A 22407-nucleotide genomic window follows, 5' to 3' on the forward strand; every position below is an offset into this window, starting at 1 on the left:
GTCAAGTCAGTAAGAGCGTGCACCACCAACTCGCTTCACGCGCTTCGCGGGATTAACAACTCCAGTTCCAGATCTCGACCACCCGGTCCTCTCCGGGCAAACATTCAGAAACCTCCGGGTCGGGATATTCAGGCCCACATCCCCGCCTCCAGCGGCCCTGCCGTTCCCGGGGACCGCCCCCTCCGGGCGTCCAGCGCCCACGAGGTCCTCGAGACCCCTCCGGGCCTCCTGTAGTTCTGACGTCCCCGAGACCTCCCAGACCTCCTGCTGCCCTGACATCCCCCGGACCGCCCCTCTTCGGGCGTCCAGCGCCCACGAGGTCCTCGACACCTCTCCGGGCCTCCTGCGGCCCTGATGTCCCCGAGGCCCTCCAGGCCTCCCGCTGCCCTGACGTCCCCGGGCCCGCCCGACTCCGAGCCTCCAGTGCCCACGACATCCCCGAGATCCCTCTGGGCCTCCACAGGCCCTGACGTCCCCAGGACCGACCCCCTCCAGGTCCCCTGCGGCCTGGACGTTCCCGGACCCCGCCGGCCCGCGTCGTCACGACCCTCCGCCCGAGCACAGCAGGCTTTCCGGAGGAGCTCCGGAGGACCAGGCCGGGTCCGCCCGGCCCTTCGCCTCCACACTTCCCCGCAATAACGCCTTTCCGCACGACATTCCTAGGCCGGCGACAAGCGTGTTCACAGTCCCACAGGAGACCAAAGGACTTGGCCCCGCACCCGGAGAACTGGGGGGTCATCAGCCCGGAGCCCAGCTCCCCCAGTCTCTAACCTTATAGACGGCCACACAGGCTGATGTGCAGCCAAGGTGAACTCCGATGGCCGCCATGAGGCGGCAGAGAAGGCGGCAGCAGTAACGAGTGGTCCCCCTGTGGCAAGAGCTTCGGGCCTCGGAACAGCCCCATCAGGCACCGCGGAAACTTCACGTTCCCGCCCGCCCACTGCGTCCGGTCCATCCGCCGCGGCCTCCCGCGTCGCCACCAATCAGCATGAAGGTTTCGCCTTGCCTCTCGGACTGCCGGCGAATAGCTTTAGTGCGTCCTCCCACCCCGCCCTGCCGGCCCGGCGGCGCGTGTGCGAGAGTACGCACGCACCCGTCGGGGAGGGCCTGGAAGGGATTTCTTCGTCCCGCCCCCTTCTAGTTCCTTACGTGAAAGCCAATGGAAACTCATGATTGAATTGCGTCATTTGGCTTAGCAACTCCCGGCAGATTTTTTCCCAGCCAGTCGCTCGGCTACTCCGCGTCCTGTAACAGCCCCCGGCGGTAGCGCCGTGGCTGTCGGTGGACGCGGGTGGCGAGGCGTTTGGAGCGGCTGGTTCAGCATGTGGTGCACGGGCCCAGCCGCAGTGGTGGCCTTTTGTGCCGGGCTTTGGGTGTCTAACTCGGGGCCGGCGCTGGGCCAGGAGGCCGGGGAACGGCCAGGGGCCGACTGTGAAGGTGAGCGGTGTGAGACCTGCTTGCTTGGCGATGGCACCGCGCCGCCCCGCAGCTGTTGTCGGATTTGGCTTCCCCCGGCGCTGGCTATAAATAACATTTAACTCAGGAAATGCAGGTCCCCGTTCCTGGCTTCCCATCGCCTTCGCCCAAGCCCAGGCAAAAGTTCGATCCGGGCCCGGTGACACATTGAGGCCGCGTTCTGGTCTTGGGCTATTTGGGATTTGGATTAGATGTTGTGTAGACGCAACTAGCTTCAGAAGACCCTGGCGCTGCATCCATGCTGCTGCTGCTGATGGGCGAGTCTGGCCGCTCCGTGGCCAGGCGAGGTCTTTCAAATTTAAATTTGTTTGACTCCCAAAAGAAAAATAAAACAAGTTGTCTGTAATTGAGTTGAGGTGGCTTAAACCAGAGAACAAAAGTAACGTTTGTTAGGACTTACAGAGTAAAGTTGATTTACAGAGGAGAGGAGTACATTCACTCTTTAGGAGGAATACCCAGGAATGATTCCTCTTCTGTTCGCAGAACCTAAGCTAGGCACCGCAATCAGAACACGTGGGGCTAGGTTCCGCCAACCCTCTGCTCTGAGCCCCCCATGCCCCTTCCTTGCAAAATCTGCGTGATAGTACCTACTTGAGGGGGTTGTTAACAAGATTAAAGAAGATAGTTGGCTACGCTAGCCCCTTCCTCCTAGACTGCTGTAACAAACAATTTTCACTGACCAAAATAATTTATATAAGTGTATCTCCTCCTCACCCTTCTGTGACCTTGGGACTCTATTCCTACTTAACAGGAAACTGTAGCTTCACAGTATACATTGAATAACGATGAGTGTAGTTTGTATAACAACTTAATGAAGTGAAGTGTTAAGAATTGGAGTCCAGTTTTCTACCAGCCCTGCGGTAATTAAACTTCTCTCCAGAAATCTAAAATATCTACACAATGTGATTTTTAAACTTTCTATAGATATATTTGTTCAGCTAAGTTATAATTTTGTTTAAAGAATCTTATAACTGCATCCTATGCATTTAAAGCAGAATTTGTGAGACACAAACAATTGATCTGATTACTCATTAGTAATTTAATTTCTGGAGCGTTTACCTGAAAACATTCCAGAAAAGCCAGAGCCCCGGGATTAGTTAAATGTGAAGCGTATGCCATCTTTCCTAGATTTATTACAGCATATCGTGATTATTGCGTGTTGGACTAGACCTCATTTTCTACGGTCCCCCTCCTCTTGCTCACTCTGCTTCCATAACTCTGGTGCCCTGACTGTTTTTTGGACCTGCCAAGGACACTCCTGCATTAGAACCTTTGCACTTCTCCCTTTGCCCGGAGAGTTCTACCCCAAGTAGTCCACTTACGGTTTTCTCTCCCTTTCTTAAGGTTGCTGCTCAAATACCACTTTATCCAAGAGGTTTTCCTTGACCACTCCATTTAGAATAGTACTACTACCTTGTCACTCTCTACTCCCATTACCATGTTTCTTTTTCTTCACGGCCACGAGATACTTTTATTTATTCCCTAGCATGTAATCCTTGAGGGTATGGATTTTGTTTTTCAACCACCTAGAACACTGGTACTTACTAATTGCTTAGTGAATGTTAAAAATACAAATGACAGGCTGCTATATTTAATGTTCTGTTCCTATTAATAGCATTAGGAATGAATAGGACTTGGAGCTCTAAAGGACAACATGACTGATCCTCTAGCTGAAAACAACTAAAAACACTGGATAAAATAAAAATGTAAAAATATTTTTAAAGATTTATTTACTTATTTGAGAGACTGTGCATTTCCGCTGGAGGGATGGGGGAGGGGCACAGGAAAAGGGAGACAAGCAAACTCCCTGCTGAGTGAGGAGCCTGCCTCAGGGCTCCATCCTGGGACCCCTGAGATCGTGACCTGAGCAGAAATCAAGAGTCATGCTCAACCAGTGAGCCTCCCAGGTGCTCCTAAAAATAATTTTAAGAGTTAGTAAGGTATAACCAGAGGCCAAAAATCGAGATGAAAGTGGAAACTAAAAGAGGTAAAAGGAACGGGAAAGTGGCTTTTGCCTTGAGGGCATTTGTTCCCCGGGCAATCTGAATTTAGGTTTTCCTGGCTTTGGTAGAATAAAGAGAATAAAGACAAAGCCCAGGACCTTCCTAAGTTAGGAGTGTAAGATAAGGTCTTTCTCCAATTAATCTGAAATCCCAAAGAGCTAGGCCTCCATTATAAAAGGTGACCTGGAAATAACCACAACGCTACCCCCATCCTTAGAGACTAAAAGCAATTGTGGTACTTGAACTTTGTACCAAAAGGGAAAACAAAAATGTCTCCAGATAACTCCTAATCACAAGATAGCTCACATATGCATTGAGGCCCAAATGCACACAACCTGGATGGTCCAAAACATCTCAAACTGAAATTTTAGTTTAATGGGGTTTTAGACATCAGCAAATACTGATCTTACCTGTAGGAATCCACCTTTAGCCCAGCCTGCAAATAATTCTCAGTCTAAGAAATAAAGCTTACATTCAGAAAAGTCTTGCACCCATGGGGAAGAAGGGCACCATAAGTGACAGCAAGTTTCGACTAGTGGCAGAGACTAGTGGAAAGGCTTCAGGTACTGGAATTATCAGGCACAGAGTAGAAAATACATTTATTATGTTTTAAGAAATAAAGGAAGGGATTAAAAATATAAATAAAGGGCAAAAGACTCTTAAAAATGTCCAACCATATTTGGAAAAGGACCAGATTAAATGGCTACAAATAGAAATTAATGGGATTAAAAGAAGATTAGATACAGCTGATAAAATAATAATTAAGAAGATTGAAGAAATTATCAAGAATGAATCACTAGAGAGAAAGAAGAAGAAACAAAGAGAAAATCTTAAACATAGCCAGAGAAAAAGTACTGATGGACTTCAAGTTAGACTGTCAGATGATTCAACAGTGAAAGGCCCAAAGTCACATAGCTAGTAATCAATAAAGCCAGGATTTGGACCCAGAGGGTCTGCCTTCAGAGCCCAAGCACTGAATTACTAACTCTACTGCTTCTGAGTATACTGCTGGGAACTAAATTATTTAAGGAAATATTAAAAAAAAAATCGGAACAATGAAGTAGTACACAAATTATTCAAGAAGTTTTGGCCATTTCTAAACTCTTAACTCCTTATAACATATGAATATTCTTAGGTAGCAATTCTCCCCTAGTCCTGGTATCACCAAGATTAATCTGGTGTCTTTTTAAATTTTTCCTTCAAAATCAAGTAGATAATGTGGGACTGACTTCAGTTTTAGAAGGTGTGGGTGGATAGAACTGTTGAAAATAATGTTTTTAGCACACTGCCAGTTTAATTATTCCACTAACCTGATTTTAAGCACTTAACATTATCTTTTTGAAAAACTTGTAGCAGGTGGCATTATTATATTTTCCAAATACTATTTTCCATTTTTGGGCTCTGGCTAATAATTGCTTAATTGATGTGTGATTTCACCTTAAAATTTTAAATTCAATTTCACTAATATTACCAAATATTTTATTGAGCATATTGGGGATTTCTGTGACAGTCAAAGATATTGTGGTGAGTTTTTAACATCAATTAGCAACTACTTCAAACATACAGGAAAATTTTTATATGACTTATACCTAGCATCTAGATTCATTGTTAATATTTTGCTATATTTGCTACCATTCTGTCTTTAAAAAATAAAATAACACTTGTAGCCACTGTTTTCTCTCCCTTTCCAGGAGAAATGTCTGTTCTAAAGTTAATGTATGCTTCTTTTCCATTTTTAAAGAACTTTTACGATAAATGTGTATATCCACAAATAATCTGTGTAATTTTTTTGATCTTAGTTGTATATAATTGTACATTGTACATATTCATTTGCAACCCTTTTCATTCAACATTATATTGGGGCATTTATATATGTTGATAACTACAGACATAATTCATTCTTTTTAACTTGCCTCTAGAATTCCACTTTGAGTGAAATACAGTTTATGTAACTATTCTCTCTTGGAGGTTTGGTTAGGTTCTTCCCACTTTTACATAATTTTAAACAATGGTCCTCTGAATATTCTTATACATGTCTCCTAGAGCACATTGCTGATGATTTCTCTAGGTCATAGAGCAAGAATTTCTGGGTGATAGATTATATGATATGCACTTTCAACTTAAGTTTTCCCTATTGGACTGCTGTTTTCTTACAGATATGCAGGATCTCTTTTATTCAGCCAAAAAATACATTTCACACCCAATCTAGGTACCTTGTTGAGAACAGAGCAATGTGGCTTAACTGGGAGAGGTGACAGACCCTGAGGTGTGAGAGGCAGTGGAAAGTCAGGTCACCCGGGACTGTGGGACAATCTAGAGACTGGATTAGACTCTGAGTGATATGGAAAACCACAGGAGGGTGTTGAGCTATGAAGTAGCATAATCTTTCATTTTTAAAGACTCTGGTTAGAATGTTGGGAACTTAGTGGGTCAGATTACAGCAATCCTCTGGCCAAGAAACCCTAATGCTGCAGGAGAAAATATGAAAACGTCATAAAGGAACCAAGAGTTGACAAGATAGAAAGATTTACTAGGGCAAAATTGAAGGGGAAGAAGCAGTCCTGAATGGTAAACTGAGTTTACACTCATTCTGCCCAGATGACAGTGGCCAGTCAAAGATGATCTTTGGTGTGAGGGAGATGGAAGGCAAAGCCTAAGACTTGTTTCAAGTAAGGAACCTACTAAGACACTCTTCTCTGTTAATCTAGGATTCCCAAAGTGTTACTCCCTCAGCGTAAGGTTGAACGAGCAATAAAGCTAACCCATCCCTACCCACAGAGGTCTCTAAGGAAAATTTCCTTGACACTGAGCAGAACTGAAGAAAAGAATAAACACTTTCTGAGAGATTATAACTACAAGATGTCCTCACTTGGATTTGCAGCTAAATTTCACATAAGGGGTCCAAGAAAATATCAAGCTGTCATTTTAGTTTAAAGTAGCCCCTGGCTAGTAGCTCCTAAGCCTGATAAATAGAGACACAAATCCTTCATGGAAATAAGACATCATAATTTTAGGCCTCAAATAATCTCCACAAATACATTTCAAGTGACTATAAGTATCATGCAGGACAAAACAAGGAAGCAGACAAAAAACCAAATAATCAGGTAACAAGGGGAGGTGAAGGACCCTGTTTTTCACAACAAACCTTTTATAACTCACTGACTTCAAACTAGGTGTGGGAGGAGTGAGGGAGAGGAAGAGAGAAGAGACTTGGAAACCACAGCATAAAAATTCTTTGAGTGTTTTTCTTAAAGAGGAATGGGCAAATGTGGTATTTGGTGGTGGTGGTGGTGGTAGGGGAATGTGGTGTTGAGAGATCTTTCTGTTGCTTCTAAGATGTGAGAAGTAACACATCATGTTGCAGGCTAGTGGGGAACCAGACAGGAGGGAGAGCGCAGAAGTGCAGGAGCAGGGAGTTGATAGGATCTCCATAGTAGGTGGAAGGGTTATCAAAGTTCAGTCATAGAATTAAGGTAGAACATGCAGGTACAGGTGTGGTTGATGTGGCAGCAGAAGCAGGAGAGACTTCTCTCCTGTTGGCTTTTTGCCCCTAGGAGAAATAGGATGCAGGATCACGAAGTGGGAGTGAGGATGGGGTGGAGGTGTTAGACAAGGTTTGAGGAGAGAGCAGCTTTGCAATTGTCATTTGGGGAGTTGGATATAGTGTGAGTATGGCCAGTGGAGTAGGGTTGTTGAGCAGCCCTGATGGTTTACCGGAAATTAGTGTCATGAATTTAAAGTGAGGCCAGTGAGGACCACTGTGTTATTTCCTCCAGTTGTGTTCAGTGAGTGTAGGTACAAACCAGGTGGAGAGTTGGTTTTAACTAGGGTTAGGGTTTTTCCAGGTGCATACAATGAGGGAGGGAGATGCAAGAGAACTGAATTTATGTGCAAAGAAGTGACTATACTGTAGAACATGGAATCTAAACTGAGTAAGGAAGCATGGTGAAAAGGTGGGAAAAATCAATGGATTGTATGACCTGGTGGGGTCGGAGAACTTGGGCGTTGGGTGTTAAGAGTACGTGAGTTGGAGAGATAGGAGGTGATGGTCAGACGATGGGATGTTTCAACTAAAATTATAGAGAGATTATAGTCATTGGTAACGATTGGACCCCAGGGTATGACCATAGCAATTTTTCATATATTCTAGATATTAATCTTTAGTCAGTTACATAAGTTGTAAATATCTTCCTCCAGTCTGTGACTTGTCTTATCTTTTCTTTATGATTTCTTTGGCATTACAAAAGTATTTAATTTTGCTGTAATCTAATGTATGATCTGTGTTTTGGTACCGTCTTTAAGAAATATTTCTTCTTGAGGCACCTGGGTGGCTCAGTCGTTAAGCGTCTGCCTTTGGCTCAGGTCATGATCCCAGGGTCCTGGGATCGAGCCCCGCATTGGGCTCCGCATCGGGCTCCCTGCTCAACGGAGAGCCTGCTTCTCCCTCTCCCACTTCCCCAGCTTATGGTCTCTCTTGCGCTGTGTCTCTGTCAAATAAATAAATAAATTTTTTTTTTAAAAAAAGAAATATTTCTTCTCTATCCTGATGTCATGAAGACGCTTTCCTGGGTTTTCTTCTAAAAGTTTTGTAGTGCTGCTCTTCCCATATAAATCTTTATTCACCTGGGATTTATGTTTGCATGTAGTTTTAGATCGAGATCTAAGTTTATCTTTTTCAGTGGTGAGTTGTCTTAGTACCATCTATTGACTAGTTAATTTTTATCCTTCATTGATTTTTAGCATCACTTCCATCCTTTACCAACCTTCTCTAGATTTGTGCATTTGTTTCTAGACTAGGTCTCCTGGTCTATTTCTGTGCCATTCCCACAGTGTTTTCAATGCTGTAGCTATAGAACTAAATCTTGATAGACGTTAATGTCTACTCCTCAAACTCCTTTTTTTAAAAAAGATTTTATTTATTCATTTTGAGAGAGAGAGTGACAGAGCACAAGCAGAGGGAGAGGCAGAGGGAGAGGGAGAAGCAGGCTCCCCGCTGAGCAGGAAGCCTGATGTGGGGCTCGATCCCAGGACCGGAAGATCATGACCTGAGCCGAAGGCAGACACTTAACCATATGAACCACCCAGGCGCCCCTCTTTTTTTTCTTCTTCTTCAAACATTTCTTGACTTTCATTTGCTCTTGTTTCTTCGTATGTATTTTTGGACCAGATTGTAAAATCTATAAAAGTCCTATTGGGATTTTGATTGGAATAACATTATTTATTTGAGAGAGCGAGTGAGCACAAGCCAAGTGGAGAGGCAGGCGGAGAAGCAGACTCCCTGCTGAGCAGGGAGCCTAGGATCATGACCTGGGATCATGATCTGGGATCATGGCGGAGCTTAACCGAGTGAGCCACCCAAGTGCCCCTGGAATAACATTAAATGTATAGATTTACTTAAAAATAATTATCATCCATAATATTGACTCTTCCCATCCACGAACATGGTTTATTTTTCCATTTCTGAGGTCTACTTTGAGATCTTTTGATCAAGTTTTATAGTTTTTTCTTCCAAAGTCTTGATATAGGGCGCCTGGGTGGCTCAGTTGGTTAAACGACTGCCTTTGGCTCAGGTCATGACCCTGGAGTCCGGGGATCGAGTCCCATATCGGGCTCCCTGCTCAGCGGGGAGTCTGCTTCTCCCTCTGACCCTCTTCCCTCTTGTGCTCTCTGTCTCTCATTCTCTCTCTCTCAAATAAATAAATAAAAACAAAGTCTTGATATAGTTCATTAAATTTATTCCTAGTTACACTGGAATTTTTGTCACGATTGTAAATGATTTCTTATTTTAAATTTGCAGTTTCCTCATTGTTTCTTTGTATTAATCTGATATTCAGCAATTTTGCATAATGCTGTCCTTATTAAGAATGTTTTTCTACCCAGGCAATCATATAATCTGCAAATGATAAAAATTTTGCTTTTTCCTTCCTTCTTTTCTTTTTTCTTTTTCTTTTTTTTTTTTTTTTTTGAGAGGTTGTGGCCTGGGTGGGGAGGGTCGGAGGGAGAGAGAGAGAGAATTTTAAGCAGACTCCATGGTGAGCACGGAGCCTGATGTGGGGCTCGATCTCATGACCCTGAGACCATGACCTGAGCCCGAAATCAAGAGTTAGATGCTTCACTGACTGAGCCACCTAGGCACCCCACTTTTTCCTTTCTAATAAACATCTCTTCCACTAGCTAACACATCCGGTTCTGTATTGAATACAAGTGGTGACAAAGGATCATTTTATTGCTAATGTAGGACATTTGCTGTAGAGCTTTCGTAGATATCCTCTATCAAGTCAATGCAGTTCTTTTCTATCCGAGTTTGCTAAGTGTCTTTATATGGATGCTTGCTTTAATCATGAACAGAAATTCGATTTTATTAAATACAATTTTAGTATATGTGCTGCCAAAGTGAGCACCGATTTTATTAAATACATATACATCTGTTGAGATGATCCTATAATAAATTGCATTATTAGCTTTTCTAATTTTGAAACATCTTGGTCACTGATGTGATTCTTCCTTGATTATGATGTTTTTAATGTGCATTTTATTTTCAAAATGTGAAATTGGCCAGTCATTTTTGTCTCATAGTGTCCTTGCCTGGCTTTGATGTCGAGGTTTGGCCAATCTCGTTAAAGTTTGGGAGGTTTTCTTTCCTTTCTTTCTTTTCCTTTGCTATTCTTGTCTCTGTGATAGTTTATATAAAATAGTTCTGATACCTGGGTTCTTTTTTTCCCTGGTAGATTTTTAATTACTGCTTCAATTTTTTAAAATGGCCTTTAGGTTGGTTCAGGTTCTTATTTCTATGTAAGTCTATTTCTGTTATACTTTTCTAGGATGTTGTCTATGCTGTTTTCGAATTTATTGAAATAAAGCTTTTCTTATGGTGTTTTCCTATGATTTTAAAGTCTCTATTCTCTCTCTAGGTATGTCTTCTTTTTTTATCAAATAGTTATGTATATACATAAATTTAAAATGTAAATTTTTTTTCCTGGGCCTATATTGAAAAATGTTAAGCCCCTAGCCATTCATTCTTCTCTAGATAGTGCTTTCCTCTGCAGCTACTTCCAAGTAGTTTAGCTGCTTCATCTGAAACATATCTTTATTAATCTAAATAAACTGCTTAAAATGTTCTTTTCCAGTTTTGCACTTTTATTATCTTTGGAAATTGAAGTTTTAGGTCTATTACACCCACCCACATTTGTCTCTTGCACGCCCATTCCCCCATTTTACATACATTTATATCACCACTTGGGATAAAAATAAATCTCAGGGTTTATATTGTTGTGCCATGTAAATATTATTCAAAGGTCAGTTATCTAGTGCACCAGGATTTCATCTTTCATGTATATCTTTCTCCCCTTGAATTAAAACTTGCCTCAGTTTTCTTTGGTTAATTTTTATTCCAATCATTAATTTATCATATATATGATAAATCAATAAATTTATCAAATAATAATTATATATGATTAATAAATTTATTAAATAATTATTATTAAATAATAATCATTAAATAATAAATAAAATTAAATATATATATATCTATCCCCCCCGACAGAACTGAAAATCATCTCTGAACAAGTTAACCACATCAGGTAGTCTATTAGTTTGATTTTCTGCTTGGTGGCATCATTCCTGGGACTCTCTGTGTCCTGCTTTAACTGGACAGGCATCTCTCCAGCCAGCTACACCACTGTTGTCCTAAGACTCCCTCCCCTCCTGGGAATTTCCTTGGTCTCTTTGTTGTGTTTGACCTTTGCTTCCTGGAATCCAAGGCATTCCTTTGATTGGTTCACTCTTATGTTTTGGTGAAGCCTACTGTCCTTAAAAACAGCACATGATAATATAATTTTGAGATCTTAAATGTTGAAAATGACTTTATTTACTTTGACATTTTAATGAATAGCTTGACTGTTTATAGAATTCTAGATCGAAAACATATTTTCTGTAGAATTTTGATGACATTAAGCTATTTTCTTATAGTTTCCAGTGCTAAGAAATCTAATGACACTCTATTTCATAATTGTTATTAGAGCTATTTTAGATTTCAGCAGAATTATAGAATCTTTTCTTTTTTACCAGTGTTCTAAAGTTTCTTGATTTTTATGTGTTAGTATAGATCTTTTTCAATTTTGTGGGTCTGTCAGTCCAGATATTCGTGTCTTCCACTAATGAGAATATTCCCTATATTGGTTCTTTGACAATTCCCACTTCTATCTTTTAGAAGCTCATATTATTTAGGTATTTGTCTACCTGAATTTCTTAAATTTTATTAACCATTTTCCACCTCTTTGTCTTTTGGTCTACTTCCTGGTGATTTCCCCCCCCAACTTGATCCCCTAAATAAATCTGGTCAACTTTTTTCTTTAATTTAGCGATCGTATTTTAATTACCAAGAGTTCTTACTTGTTATTTGGTTGTCTGAATATTATTTGATTTACCACTTAAAAAATTATCACTTTTTTCCTTGCTAAGAAATTATCTATCTTTACTGACCATTAGTTCCATTTATTTTTATTTTTTCTACTTAATTTATGTGGTTTTATTATCAATAGTTTCTATATTCTTTTGGTTTATATAGTTATACTTTTAAAAACTTAAGTTGAATGCTTACTCTTTAATTTTTCATTTTTTTTCTTTTGAAAGATAATAATGTTATGAATTTCTTTGTAAGTACTGCTTAACCCAAATCCTTAAGTTTTATATATAGTATTTTTACTGGAACTAAGTACTAAAAATTGCACATTTCTGTTACTACTTTTTCTTTGACCCACGGATTAGTTAGAAGTATGTATTTTAAAAAAATTTCTAGGCATAAGGAGGGCAGACACTGAGTTGGATCATATTATTATTATTTTTAAAGATTTTATTTATTTGACAGAGAGAGCACAAGCAGAGGGAGAGAGAGGAAGAAGCAGGCTTCCTGCTGAGCAAGGAGCCCGATGTGGGACTCGATCCCAGGACCCTGGGATCATGACCCGGGCCAAAGGCAGCCGCTTAACTGACTGAGCCACCCAGGCGCCCCTGGATCATATTATTTTTGTTACTGATTTCTAATTATATTTGGGGAATGTGACCTGCTTAGTACGGGTCTTTTGGTGCTTGTTGAGAACTGCTTTTTGGCCTACTACCTGGCAAATTAATGTAAATATTACATATTTTCTTGAAAAGAATGTGGGTTCTTTAATTTGGGGGAGAAGGGTTCCATATGTTATAAGGTCAAACTTGTGAATAGTGCTCAAATATTTAATGTCCTTATTAACTTTTGGTCAATTTGATCAAATAATTCCTGTGAGGATGTTCAACCATCTACTGTTATTGTGAATTTGTCAATTTCTTCTTATAATTCTCTCAGGATTTTCTGTATTATTAAGCTATGTTAATGGCTGTACATTAGTTTAGAACATTTATTTTGGTATTTCTGGTAAATGGTTCATTTTATGGTTAGTAGTGACTTGTTATTCTCAAAAATGCTTTATAGGACTAAAGCAGATTTTGGTTAGCATTTTCTAGGTATATCTTTTTATTTTTAAAATCTCCTCAATTTTGTTGTTTTTGTTTTTTCAGCCTTCTGTTGTAGCCTCATACTTTTTATGTGACTCTTATAAACAGCAGATAATTGAATTTTTGATAGTTCTGCTCTGAAAAATCCTGTTCTATAACTGCAAGTTTAATACATTCATGCTTGTTGTAATTAATCATATATTTGGGTTTATTTTTCCCACTTAATTTCATGTTTTTTTAAAAAAATGTATTGTGCTTTCTTTGTTTCTTTTTTTTTTTTTTTAACTTTTTTGTCTTTCAGTGGACTGATAATGTTTGAACAATCCCTCCCCATGCCCTGCACCAATACGGATCTGAAAGTAATCTGTTTATATTTTTTAGTTATTCCCCTTACGTTGTTAACATGAGTAATTGGCTAAAAATTATTATGACTTAACAGTAATGTTTCTCCACCTTCTTCTGGATGATAAAGGATCTTAGGAAGTTTCAAGTGAATTTTCTTGTATTTCTCATCTTATGTGTTAGGATTGTCCTGTTTTGGGTTTTACCTTATGCTTATTCCCCTACATGTTTATTATTATTGTTTACACAGTTAATCTTGATTTAGATTTCTCTCCCACTTGCCAGTTTTTCTTCTCATATTACTTCTTGCAGCCTGATTCTCCTTTCTGGATCTTGCCTCCTTCCTGAAGTTTATCTGTTAGTAGGGCTTCCTAAGGTGTTTTATACATAGGAAATGGTCAATAAATGTTTATTAAATAAATTAATTTAATCAGATGAACATAGTTTAAACTACAGTAGATGTCTAGTTTGTGTGTTAGGGTGATCGGTGGATCTTGCCTCATTTACCAGACAGAGATAAGACACTTGAATATTGGGGATGGCAGCACATTATCTGGTTTTAGTTAATACCATGAATCAAGAGTAGGGATAGAACCAAGGTCTGGAGCACTCTCCGCTCTTCCTTGGTATGTTTCTCTAGAATTCTGTCTCTAATACTAGGGCCACTGTTTTCCAGCATAATCTTCTGGCCTCCATTTCCCTCTCTGCTTGCTAGGGCGAGACACTTGCCCCATCTGGGAAAGCAACATGGGAAAAGCAGTATCCTCCTACTGCAGAGGTACCTAATGGATAAGTGTGTAGGGCCAGTGTCAAGTGGCCTGGGATCTAATTCCCTCTCTAGCGCTTATTAGGCAAGTTAACAGGCCTCTCTTTGACTCAGTTACCTCATCTGTAAAATAAGGATAGTAATGGGTCTACAGCATAGCTTTGTTCTGAGATGAATGAGTTAATAACATATATCAGAACGACGCCAGCACCTTTAAGCACCCAACAAATGTTGACTATGGTTATTGCCTGTGCCCCTTCTTAGCTCCTCTGCTTCTTCGCTGGCTTTGGATGCTGGGATTGAATATGACTGTTCAAATTGGAGTTTCACTTAGGTTCATGACGATAGAACTTACAGACTTAGGCAGACTACCAAGGGGTTTCATTTAAGATATGTATTCAGGTTTTTCTCTGTGCTTTAAACAAAGCTGTCCTAAGAATCATATCCTATATAAAGCTATATTCTCTTTTAGGGTTAACTTTTGTGGGAAAAGTCTCATTTTAGGTTCAAGTTGGTTCCAAAGATTGATTGCTTCGATAAGTTCATATTATTCAAGGCCCAATTCTAAGCCGATAGCTATAGACCCCAAACAATTCTTACTCATAATTTGAATTCATTGTCACAATGTGTTGAATCATATTTAACTTTTTTATTTGGTGAGCGGGGCATACACATAGGTGAGGTCATGGTTATTTTGTACATAACCACATAATTTCTTTGATCCTTCTAGTATGTAAAGAATTCTTGAACCGATTCTATAACTCCTTGATAGCCAGAGGAGTCAACTTTTCCCTGGACACCATAGAAAAGGAATTGGTCAGCTTTTGCTTGGATGTCAAAGGAAAAGAAAACCGCCTGGTATAGTAAATTTTCCCTGTTCATTTTCCCTTATGCTTGAAGAAACTGTTAATAGTTTCATTTCTCATCTTAGTCCTAATGTTCTCCTGCTTAAATGCTTGCCTCAAGCATGTTCATTGTAGATAGCAAGCAGAAATTGATCTTCCAGTGAAATGTAGTCCTATGTATTTTCATTTAGAATATATCTGGTTTCATTTTGCTTTTTGAAGAGGCAAGCAATTCCATGTTTTAAGTAAAGTTACACAAATTCCTCATGAGAATTTTCTGTCCTGGGTTAACAGTGGGTAGACTCTCTGTTACCAAGACTATTAGTTAAACCTGTCAAAACATTTTTATCACATCATTTATACATAACTAATGAAGTATTTATATTCTCTTATAATGGTGTTTCCTGGGTTTACACAGATGACTTTTCATTAAAGTGTTTTACTTCACTACAGATCATTGCAGGCCAATTCATTTTGCCTAAAATTTTCATGTTCAATTTGTCAGTTAAATCTGCATTGTTGACTGTTCGACACTGACACATTGTAAAACTCTCAACATTTATTTGTGCCATTAAGTTTCATATTTTTAAATGTAAACTGTCTCAGTTAGGCAGCTGGAAAGGCAGCATAGCATGATGGAGAAGGACATGGACTCTAGAGCCAAAATGCTAGATGTTTAAATTCCATCTCTTCTGCTTACCAGCTGGTGACCTTCAGTTGACTTGGGTGTAAAATGGGGCTAATTATAGTACTTACTTCACAGGATTGTTGTGAGAATTCAATAAGTTAAGACCTTTAAAGCCCCAAGAGCAGTGCCTGGCACAGAGAAGACACTTAGCAAACGTTGGCTCTTATTAGTCTTTGAGCATCGTGTGAATTGTGGGGCACTTCTAATTAACATGATCATGGGGATGGAATCATTTGTTTTCTGGTGCCTTAGTCAGCAGGGGTTAAAATTTAATAGCTGGGCCATGAAAACTAGGTTAACCTCTTTCTCACTTCTCCAAACTATATTATTTTTTTCATCACCCAGGACACTAAATTCTCTTTGTACTCCTTCAGTGCTATTATCTAGGCGCAACGAAGGATGCAGCCACAAAGATCCTCAGTGAGGTCGCTCGCCCAATGAGTGTGCATATGCCTGCACCAAAGATTTGTGAGAAGCTCAAGAAGATGGACAGCCAGATCTGTGAACTGAAATATGGTATAATGGAGACAAATGTATTTTTCCAATATGTCCAAAGCATTGCCCATTCTCCAAACCAAGGTCCCTGTTCCTAAAAAGTCAGTGGGAGAAGGGAAGGCAATCTCCACTCGCCAGTAGGTTGCTGGGCTGCTGAATGGTGCCTATCGCCAATCTGAGCTCCTTTGGGGAAGAGAAATGAAGACTGGCCCAATCAGCATTCGGTAAAACTGCCAACCCGGATAGCCAGGTTTAAACTCTTAAATCACCAAGGCAATGTCAACTATGTATGTCAAGGAAAAATTCCATATGTAAAGGGAGCAGCTATTCATGGTCATTTAGCTCTTGGTAACCTATTAAGACAAAAGTTGCATCTATTCAAAGGCCGTGTTGGGATTTTGAAGTTTTAAACATGGACTATATCTTTTTCCCCTAGATTTGTCTACCATCTTGCTGGTTTTAAACTTTAGGAAATAGGTTATTCATATCAAGTCAGGCAGTGTTTTATGAAATAAGCTTATTGAGGGTGCCTAAAGTAAACAGTGAGGAAAGGGAGGAGATGTCCTATTTAAAACATTATCCTTGGCTTTATGAATTTCACAGATATAGATCTATTCTTATACAGTACTGAGGATTTGTATCTGGGTCAGCCTTTTGGGTACACTGAATAGGTGTGTTGAAAGCCTGGGGCATCCCTCCCTTAGCCTGTCCTTAACACCTGAGATTTTAGCAGGAAAGACTCACTTCTTTTGCTTAAGTCATTGTTTTATGTTACAGACCCACTGTAGTATTTATTATAAACTACCTAAGTAATTAGCACCCAACTCTGAATTATTTTAGTCTTATTTTCCAACATAGCTGTGTAATATGCCTATGCACCATAGCGACAAAGCTGACTTTAAATAGGTTTAAGGTCGGAAGATACCAAAGACAACCTACTTCTCAATTTGCCAAGGGTAAGCCCTAATCTCCAAGGTGGTGATTATGGGGAAGGCATCTGTTTTTATTGGCTTCCAAGTAATGAAGGAGAGGGAGGAATCATTGAGTTCATATAAACAATATTCTCAAAAGGGACAAACTTGTCTTGATTCTTTCATTTGACAAATGTACTTGGAATAACATCTGCTATATATAAGGGATCCTACTTGGCTCCTTGAATAATAGAAAAATTATTCAGATATTACTGAAAAGAAATGCATAGTTACTAATGTTTTGGCAATGCTGGCCACTAGAGGCCCTTGGGGAGCCATGAACTAGTTTTAATTTTGGGATCAACGTTTTCCTTATAGTTTTAGGGTTACAGAGCTTTTCCTCTTTTAAAATTAACTTCAGATGCCAAGTTCTCTAGAAAAACTCAAAGACACTACTGACACTCGCAAGAAAGTGTTTTCTTTTTCCTTCAATAATTTATCTTGAATTAGACCAGCAGTTCTAAATTCTCCTTCCCAGCTTATGGTTGGCAGGAAAGTTGAGATTGAACAGGGCTTCAAATGGTGGGATATTAATAATTTGCGCTATAAAAGCGTCTATGTTTAAAGATATTTTATTAAGTCAGCCATGAAATTAACAAACAAGGTAAATGTAGAGTTGGATTATGTTTTCAATTAGGAGGGTGTCATTTGGCTTTTGACCTGAAAGTATGTTTTTGCTAGATCTATTTTTTTTAAAGGATGGAGATCACTATAAAAATTGAAGGGTCCCCTGAGCACAGGGTGTAGCTGATGATCCAAATAAAAAAAGGCTTTAAAATTTAACTTTTATTTATTTTTTCCAGATTTATTAAGATATAAGTGACATAAAACATTGTGCAAGTTTAAGGTGTACAACATGTTGACTTGATACACTTATATTGCAATATTACCACCATTGTGTTGGCTAACACCTCCATCATGTCTTATAATTACCATATCTTTTCTGTGATGAGAGCATTTAAGATCTACTCTCTTAGCAACATTCAAGTATATAATATAGTATTAACCATAACTACCACGGTGTACATTAGATTCCCAGAACTTGTAACTGGAAGTTTGTACCCTTTTGCCAGCATCTTAATTTCTCTACCCACCAGACCCTGGTAACCACCATCCTACGCTCTGTTTCTATTAGTTTGGCTTTTTTAGATTCCATGTATAAGTGATATCATATAGTATTTATCTTTCTCTGACTTATTTCACTTAGTCCATTCTTGATGCAAGTGGCAAGATTTCCTTTCTCATGGCTGAATTAACATTCCGTTGTATGTGTATACGTGTGCATCACACACACACACACACACACATATCACATCTTCTTTATTCATTCATCTGTTGATAGATACTTAGGTTGTTTTCATATCTTGCCTATTGTGAATAATGCTGCAATGAACATGGAAGTGCAGACATCTCTTTGATATCCTATTTTCATTTCCTGTTGATATATACCCAGAAGTGGGATTGCTAGATCATTTGGTAGTTCTACTTTTAATTTTTAAAGGAACTTCCATACTCTTTTCCATAGTGGCTGTACTAACTTATACTGCCAGCAAGAGTGATTTTTTTCTAAATTGTTTCCAACACTTGCTATCTCTTAGGTTTTTGATGACAGCCATTCTAACGAATGTGAGGTGATACCTCATTGTGTGCTGTTTTGCATTTCCCTTATGATCAGTGATGCTGAGTACCTTATTAGGGACCTGTTGGCCATTTATATGTCTTCTTTGGAAGAATATCTATTCAGTTCCTCTGCCTATTTTTTTAGTCAGATTGTTTGGGATTATTTTGCTATTGGGTTGTATGAGGTTTTTAATATATTTTGGATATTAACTCCTTATTAGATATGTAATTTTCAAATATTTTCTCACATCCCATAACTTGCCATTTATTTTGTTGATGGCTTCTTTGCTGTGCAGAAACTTTTTAGTTTGATATAGTCCCACTTACTGATTTTTGTTTTTGTTTGCTTTGGTGTCATATCCAAAAAAATCGTTGCCAGGGCCAATGTCAAGGAGGCTTTCCCTATGTTTTCTTCTTGGATTTTTATGGTTTTAGGTTTTATATTTAACTTTTTAATCTATTTCAAGTTAATTTTCCTAAGTGATATAAGATAGGCGTCCAGTTTCATTTTTTCCGCATGTGGTTATCCAGTTTTCCAAACACCATTTATTGAAGAGACTGTTCTTTCCCCATTGAATATTCTTGGTTCCTGTGTCAAATATTAGTTGACCTTATATGCAAGGGTTAGTTTCTGGGCTTTTGATTCTACTCCACTAGTATATGTGTCTGTTTTTATGCCAGTACCACACTGTTTTATTATAGTTTTATAGTATAGTTTGAAATCAGGGAGTGCAATGCTTCCAGCTTTGTTCTTTCTGAGGATTGCTTTGGCTATTCAGGGTCTTTAGTGGTTCCATACAAATTGGGGTTATTTTTTCTATTTTTTGTGAAAAATGCCATTGGAATTTTGATGAGGATTGCATTGAAGCTGTAGATGGCTTTGTGTAGGATGGCATTTTAGCAATATTAATCTTCCAGTCCATGAACACAGGATGTTTTTCCATTTGTGTTCTCTTCAGTTTATTCCGGTAGTTTTCAGTGTATAGATCTTTCACCTCTTTCGTTAAATTTATTCCTAAGTATAAAATCCAACTTTTAGATTTGAGCACACTTACTGTAAATTTTTGATAAGTCACTTGACCACTACGTTAGGTTGTTAAAAGGCTTTCAAATGCTGTGTTTTATTATGCAAGGGAAAAAAGGAAAGGGTTCCTCAAGAGAAGTCAAGCTGCAAAAGTCCTGGGCTGCCACTAATAAGCAAACTTCAATGTTGTATCCATGTTCAAGGACATACCTGGTCATGGGGAGGGGGAAAGAAAAGAATTTCCCCATGCTGACAGGGAAATTATAATCATGAGTATGTTATAGATGAGCTTTGTTTGTTTGTTTTTCCTATTTTTGGGTTTGACAATAGAGAAGTAGCTGAGTTCTTCACATTGTCTGCAGATAGTAAATGGAAACAGTAGTCTTTCTAGAGGAGTTGGATGTTAATGACAAGTGTTACTGCCGGTTACTGGCAAGAAGGCTAGGAGCCAGATCGGTTGGCACCAAAGCGCTAGCATTAGAGAAGTGGGTATATCCCAAAAGACTGTCAATGAATGCTGTGATGATTCTGTAATCTCAGTAGGGACAGAGGATAAGGTGAGTTCAAGCAGAGATCCCAAACAATTAAGGACCAATGAGAATGCTCTTAATTTTATTAATGTGTTTTGGTGTCTTAAATTTGTATTTAAAAACTTGATAATGCTTTGTAATAGGTATGTCCATCTGTTTTAATGCAGACATGTCTTCGTGTAGAAAGCAAATCATCACTTTCTAGTTAATTACAATCTAAGACTTTCAGCTGGCCACACTCAAGACCATCCCAAGGCACTGCCATTTATCAATTCTCTTCTTTTTATCTTAGGAGCAGCAATTAGGATGCAATGTAGTCATTTTAGTAACTATGGTCTTGAGAAGCCATGGAGTGGTCACAAAATTCTGCAAAGCTACCCAGGCCCCTGTTCTGAAGCAAGTATAATTCCATGGAAAGCAAGTTGAATTGAACACTAATGATCCCAATAGCTTTGTACATAACACATTTTCCTTAGGTATATCTTGGTTTCCATAGCAATTGGAACTGTTCCCCGCTTTGGAACATAGGGTAGTCGGCACCAAGATAGGAAACACCCCTGGCCTTTCTAAGTATTTCACGGTTGTTTTGGTTTTTAAAAAACTGTGCTTTTCCTTTTTGTTATTTAGAAAAGAAATTGGACCTGGCATCAGTGGACCTGTCAAAGATGAGGGTAGCAGAGCTGAAACAGATACTGCACAGCTGGGGAGAGGAGTGTAGAGCCTGTGCAGAAAAAACGGACTACGTGAATCTCATCACTGAACTGGCACCCAAGTATGCAGCAGCCCACCCCAAAACAGAGCTGTGACCCCCCGATGCCGGTGTGCCATTAAGGAGAGACACAGTGACTCTCCAGGATATGGACTTGTTGGTTAAGAGTAACTGGGAGTTGCGCTGTATGTGGTCTCATACTTTTTGCTTTGGTAACACAACCAACCAAGAATTGGTTACTTGGATTTACAATGAAAACTGCTAATATTAGTGGTCTCTTCCATTTGCAGGGTACCCAAACCTAACAGTGCTTTTCTCATCATTTTTGTAAGGATTATATATATTGTCTTTGCCTATTTCCTTGAAAGTGGGAAATGTGGACTACTGAAAAATAGATGGAGTAAGTCGATTCAAAGAAGGAAGACAGTGCTCAGAGGCCCCTCTCTGTGTATTAAATTTTAGTTAAATATATTGGTTTAGGATAAAAGAAACAAAGTTTGGCCTACCTAACTCCCACCTTCAATCCAAAACAATAACATGGCATAATCAAAGGTTTTAAAAAGTAAACCTCGTACATTGAACTGCAAATCACTCTACGTTCTGGCTCTTTTTGGTATCCGATATGGGAGGGCAGGAGGCAGTATTTGAAATTAGGATTTCCCCAAAGAAGGAATACCTATTTAAAGCCTATTTATACCTACTTAAAGAAAACAGATCAAGAATCCACTTAAATAGAGTCAGTGTTTTAGCAAATTGTATCAACACCCAAACTGTTGACTGAACTAAGCTCAGGTGTTCTGTATTCCTTGCTACCACACATTAGACGAGTTTTTGATAGAGGATTAAAGCATGGTAAAAGCACCTGCAGGCAACATGGAGCTCTATGATTCTTAATGCTATTTTATCGGCTTTAAATTGTAAAATCATTCTTGGCTCCATTTTCTGGCCACATCAGAGTAAGAACCCCCCCTGGACAAGTGACTGCCTCTGGGGGAAGGTAGAGTTGGGGAAGGCCTGCAGAGCAGCTCAAGGGAACTTTCTGGGGGGATGGGAATGTCGTGTATCTTGACTGGGGTGGTGGTTACATGGTTGGAGAGGATTGTGAAACTCATGTAGTAGTACAACTAAAATCTGGTCTTTTTTTTGTGTATACATTTTATCTAAAATACTGCTGTAGAAAAATTATTTGAAAATTAACTGAACTTCGTTGATTCAAAACATCTCGTTCGTGTAGAGAATTGCATTTACTGACTGGGAGTCCTTTTGGGGAGTGGAGGGGAAATTTTCCAGACTGAATGTGTACACTGAAAGTATAATTTTCATGTTTCAATGCTGTGCAGGTAAATGAATTTTCAGTTGGGCAGTTGGGATGTTCCCAAACTTGTCAGAGAATTGGTGGTTAGTAACTTAAAAATGAGAAAAAAAAGCTTTGGTGTAATAAATGACCAA

General features: G+C 39.4%; 2 protein-coding genes across 3 annotated transcripts in view; one reads left to right on the plus strand and one right to left on the minus strand.

Moving 5' to 3' along the window:
* Positions 1-939, minus strand: part of HSPA14 (heat shock protein family A (Hsp70) member 14) — a 37710-nt gene extending 36771 nt beyond the window's left edge. For both annotated transcript variants that reach the window (XM_073879888.1, XM_025853528.2), the window contains exon 1: positions 772-939. In XM_073879888.1, the coding sequence (XP_073735989.1) occupies positions 772-828 (57 nt within the window). In that variant the 5' untranslated portion in view covers positions 829-939. The remainder of the gene's footprint in view (positions 1-771) is intronic.
* A 272-nt stretch (positions 940-1211) lies between these two features.
* On the plus strand, positions 1212-22143 carry CDNF (cerebral dopamine neurotrophic factor). The gene is made up of 4 exons (XM_025853548.2): positions 1212-1437; positions 14807-14934; positions 15984-16125; positions 20877-22143. The coding sequence occupies exons 1-4, from the start codon at positions 1323-1325 to the stop codon at positions 21053-21055; spliced, it is 564 nt and encodes a 187-aa protein (XP_025709333.1). The 5' UTR covers positions 1212-1322; the 3' UTR covers positions 21056-22143.
* Positions 22144-22407: the final 264 nt, after the last annotated feature.

The sequence above is a fragment of the Callorhinus ursinus genome, unplaced genomic scaffold, assembly GCF_003265705.2.
Source record: "Callorhinus ursinus isolate GAN/ISIS: 27379988/994484 unplaced genomic scaffold, GSC_fseal_2.0 scaffold36, whole genome shotgun sequence".
Classification (NCBI taxonomy): Eukaryota; Metazoa; Chordata; class Mammalia; order Carnivora; family Otariidae; genus Callorhinus; species Callorhinus ursinus.

Excerpts from the sequence above, each read along its gene's own strand:
- CDNF (XM_025853548.2), top strand. The coding sequence starts at position 1,323 with ATGTGGTGCACGGGCCCAGCCGCAGTGGTGGCCTTTTGTGCCGGGCTT. Across the intron at positions 1,438-14,806 it reads GCCAGGGGCCGACTGTGAAG|TATGTAAAGAATTCTTGAAC; the intron begins GTGAGCGGTGTG and ends TGATCCTTCTAG. Across the intron at positions 14,935-15,983 it reads AAGGAAAAGAAAACCGCCTG|TGCTATTATCTAGGCGCAAC; the intron begins GTATAGTAAATT and ends GTACTCCTTCAG.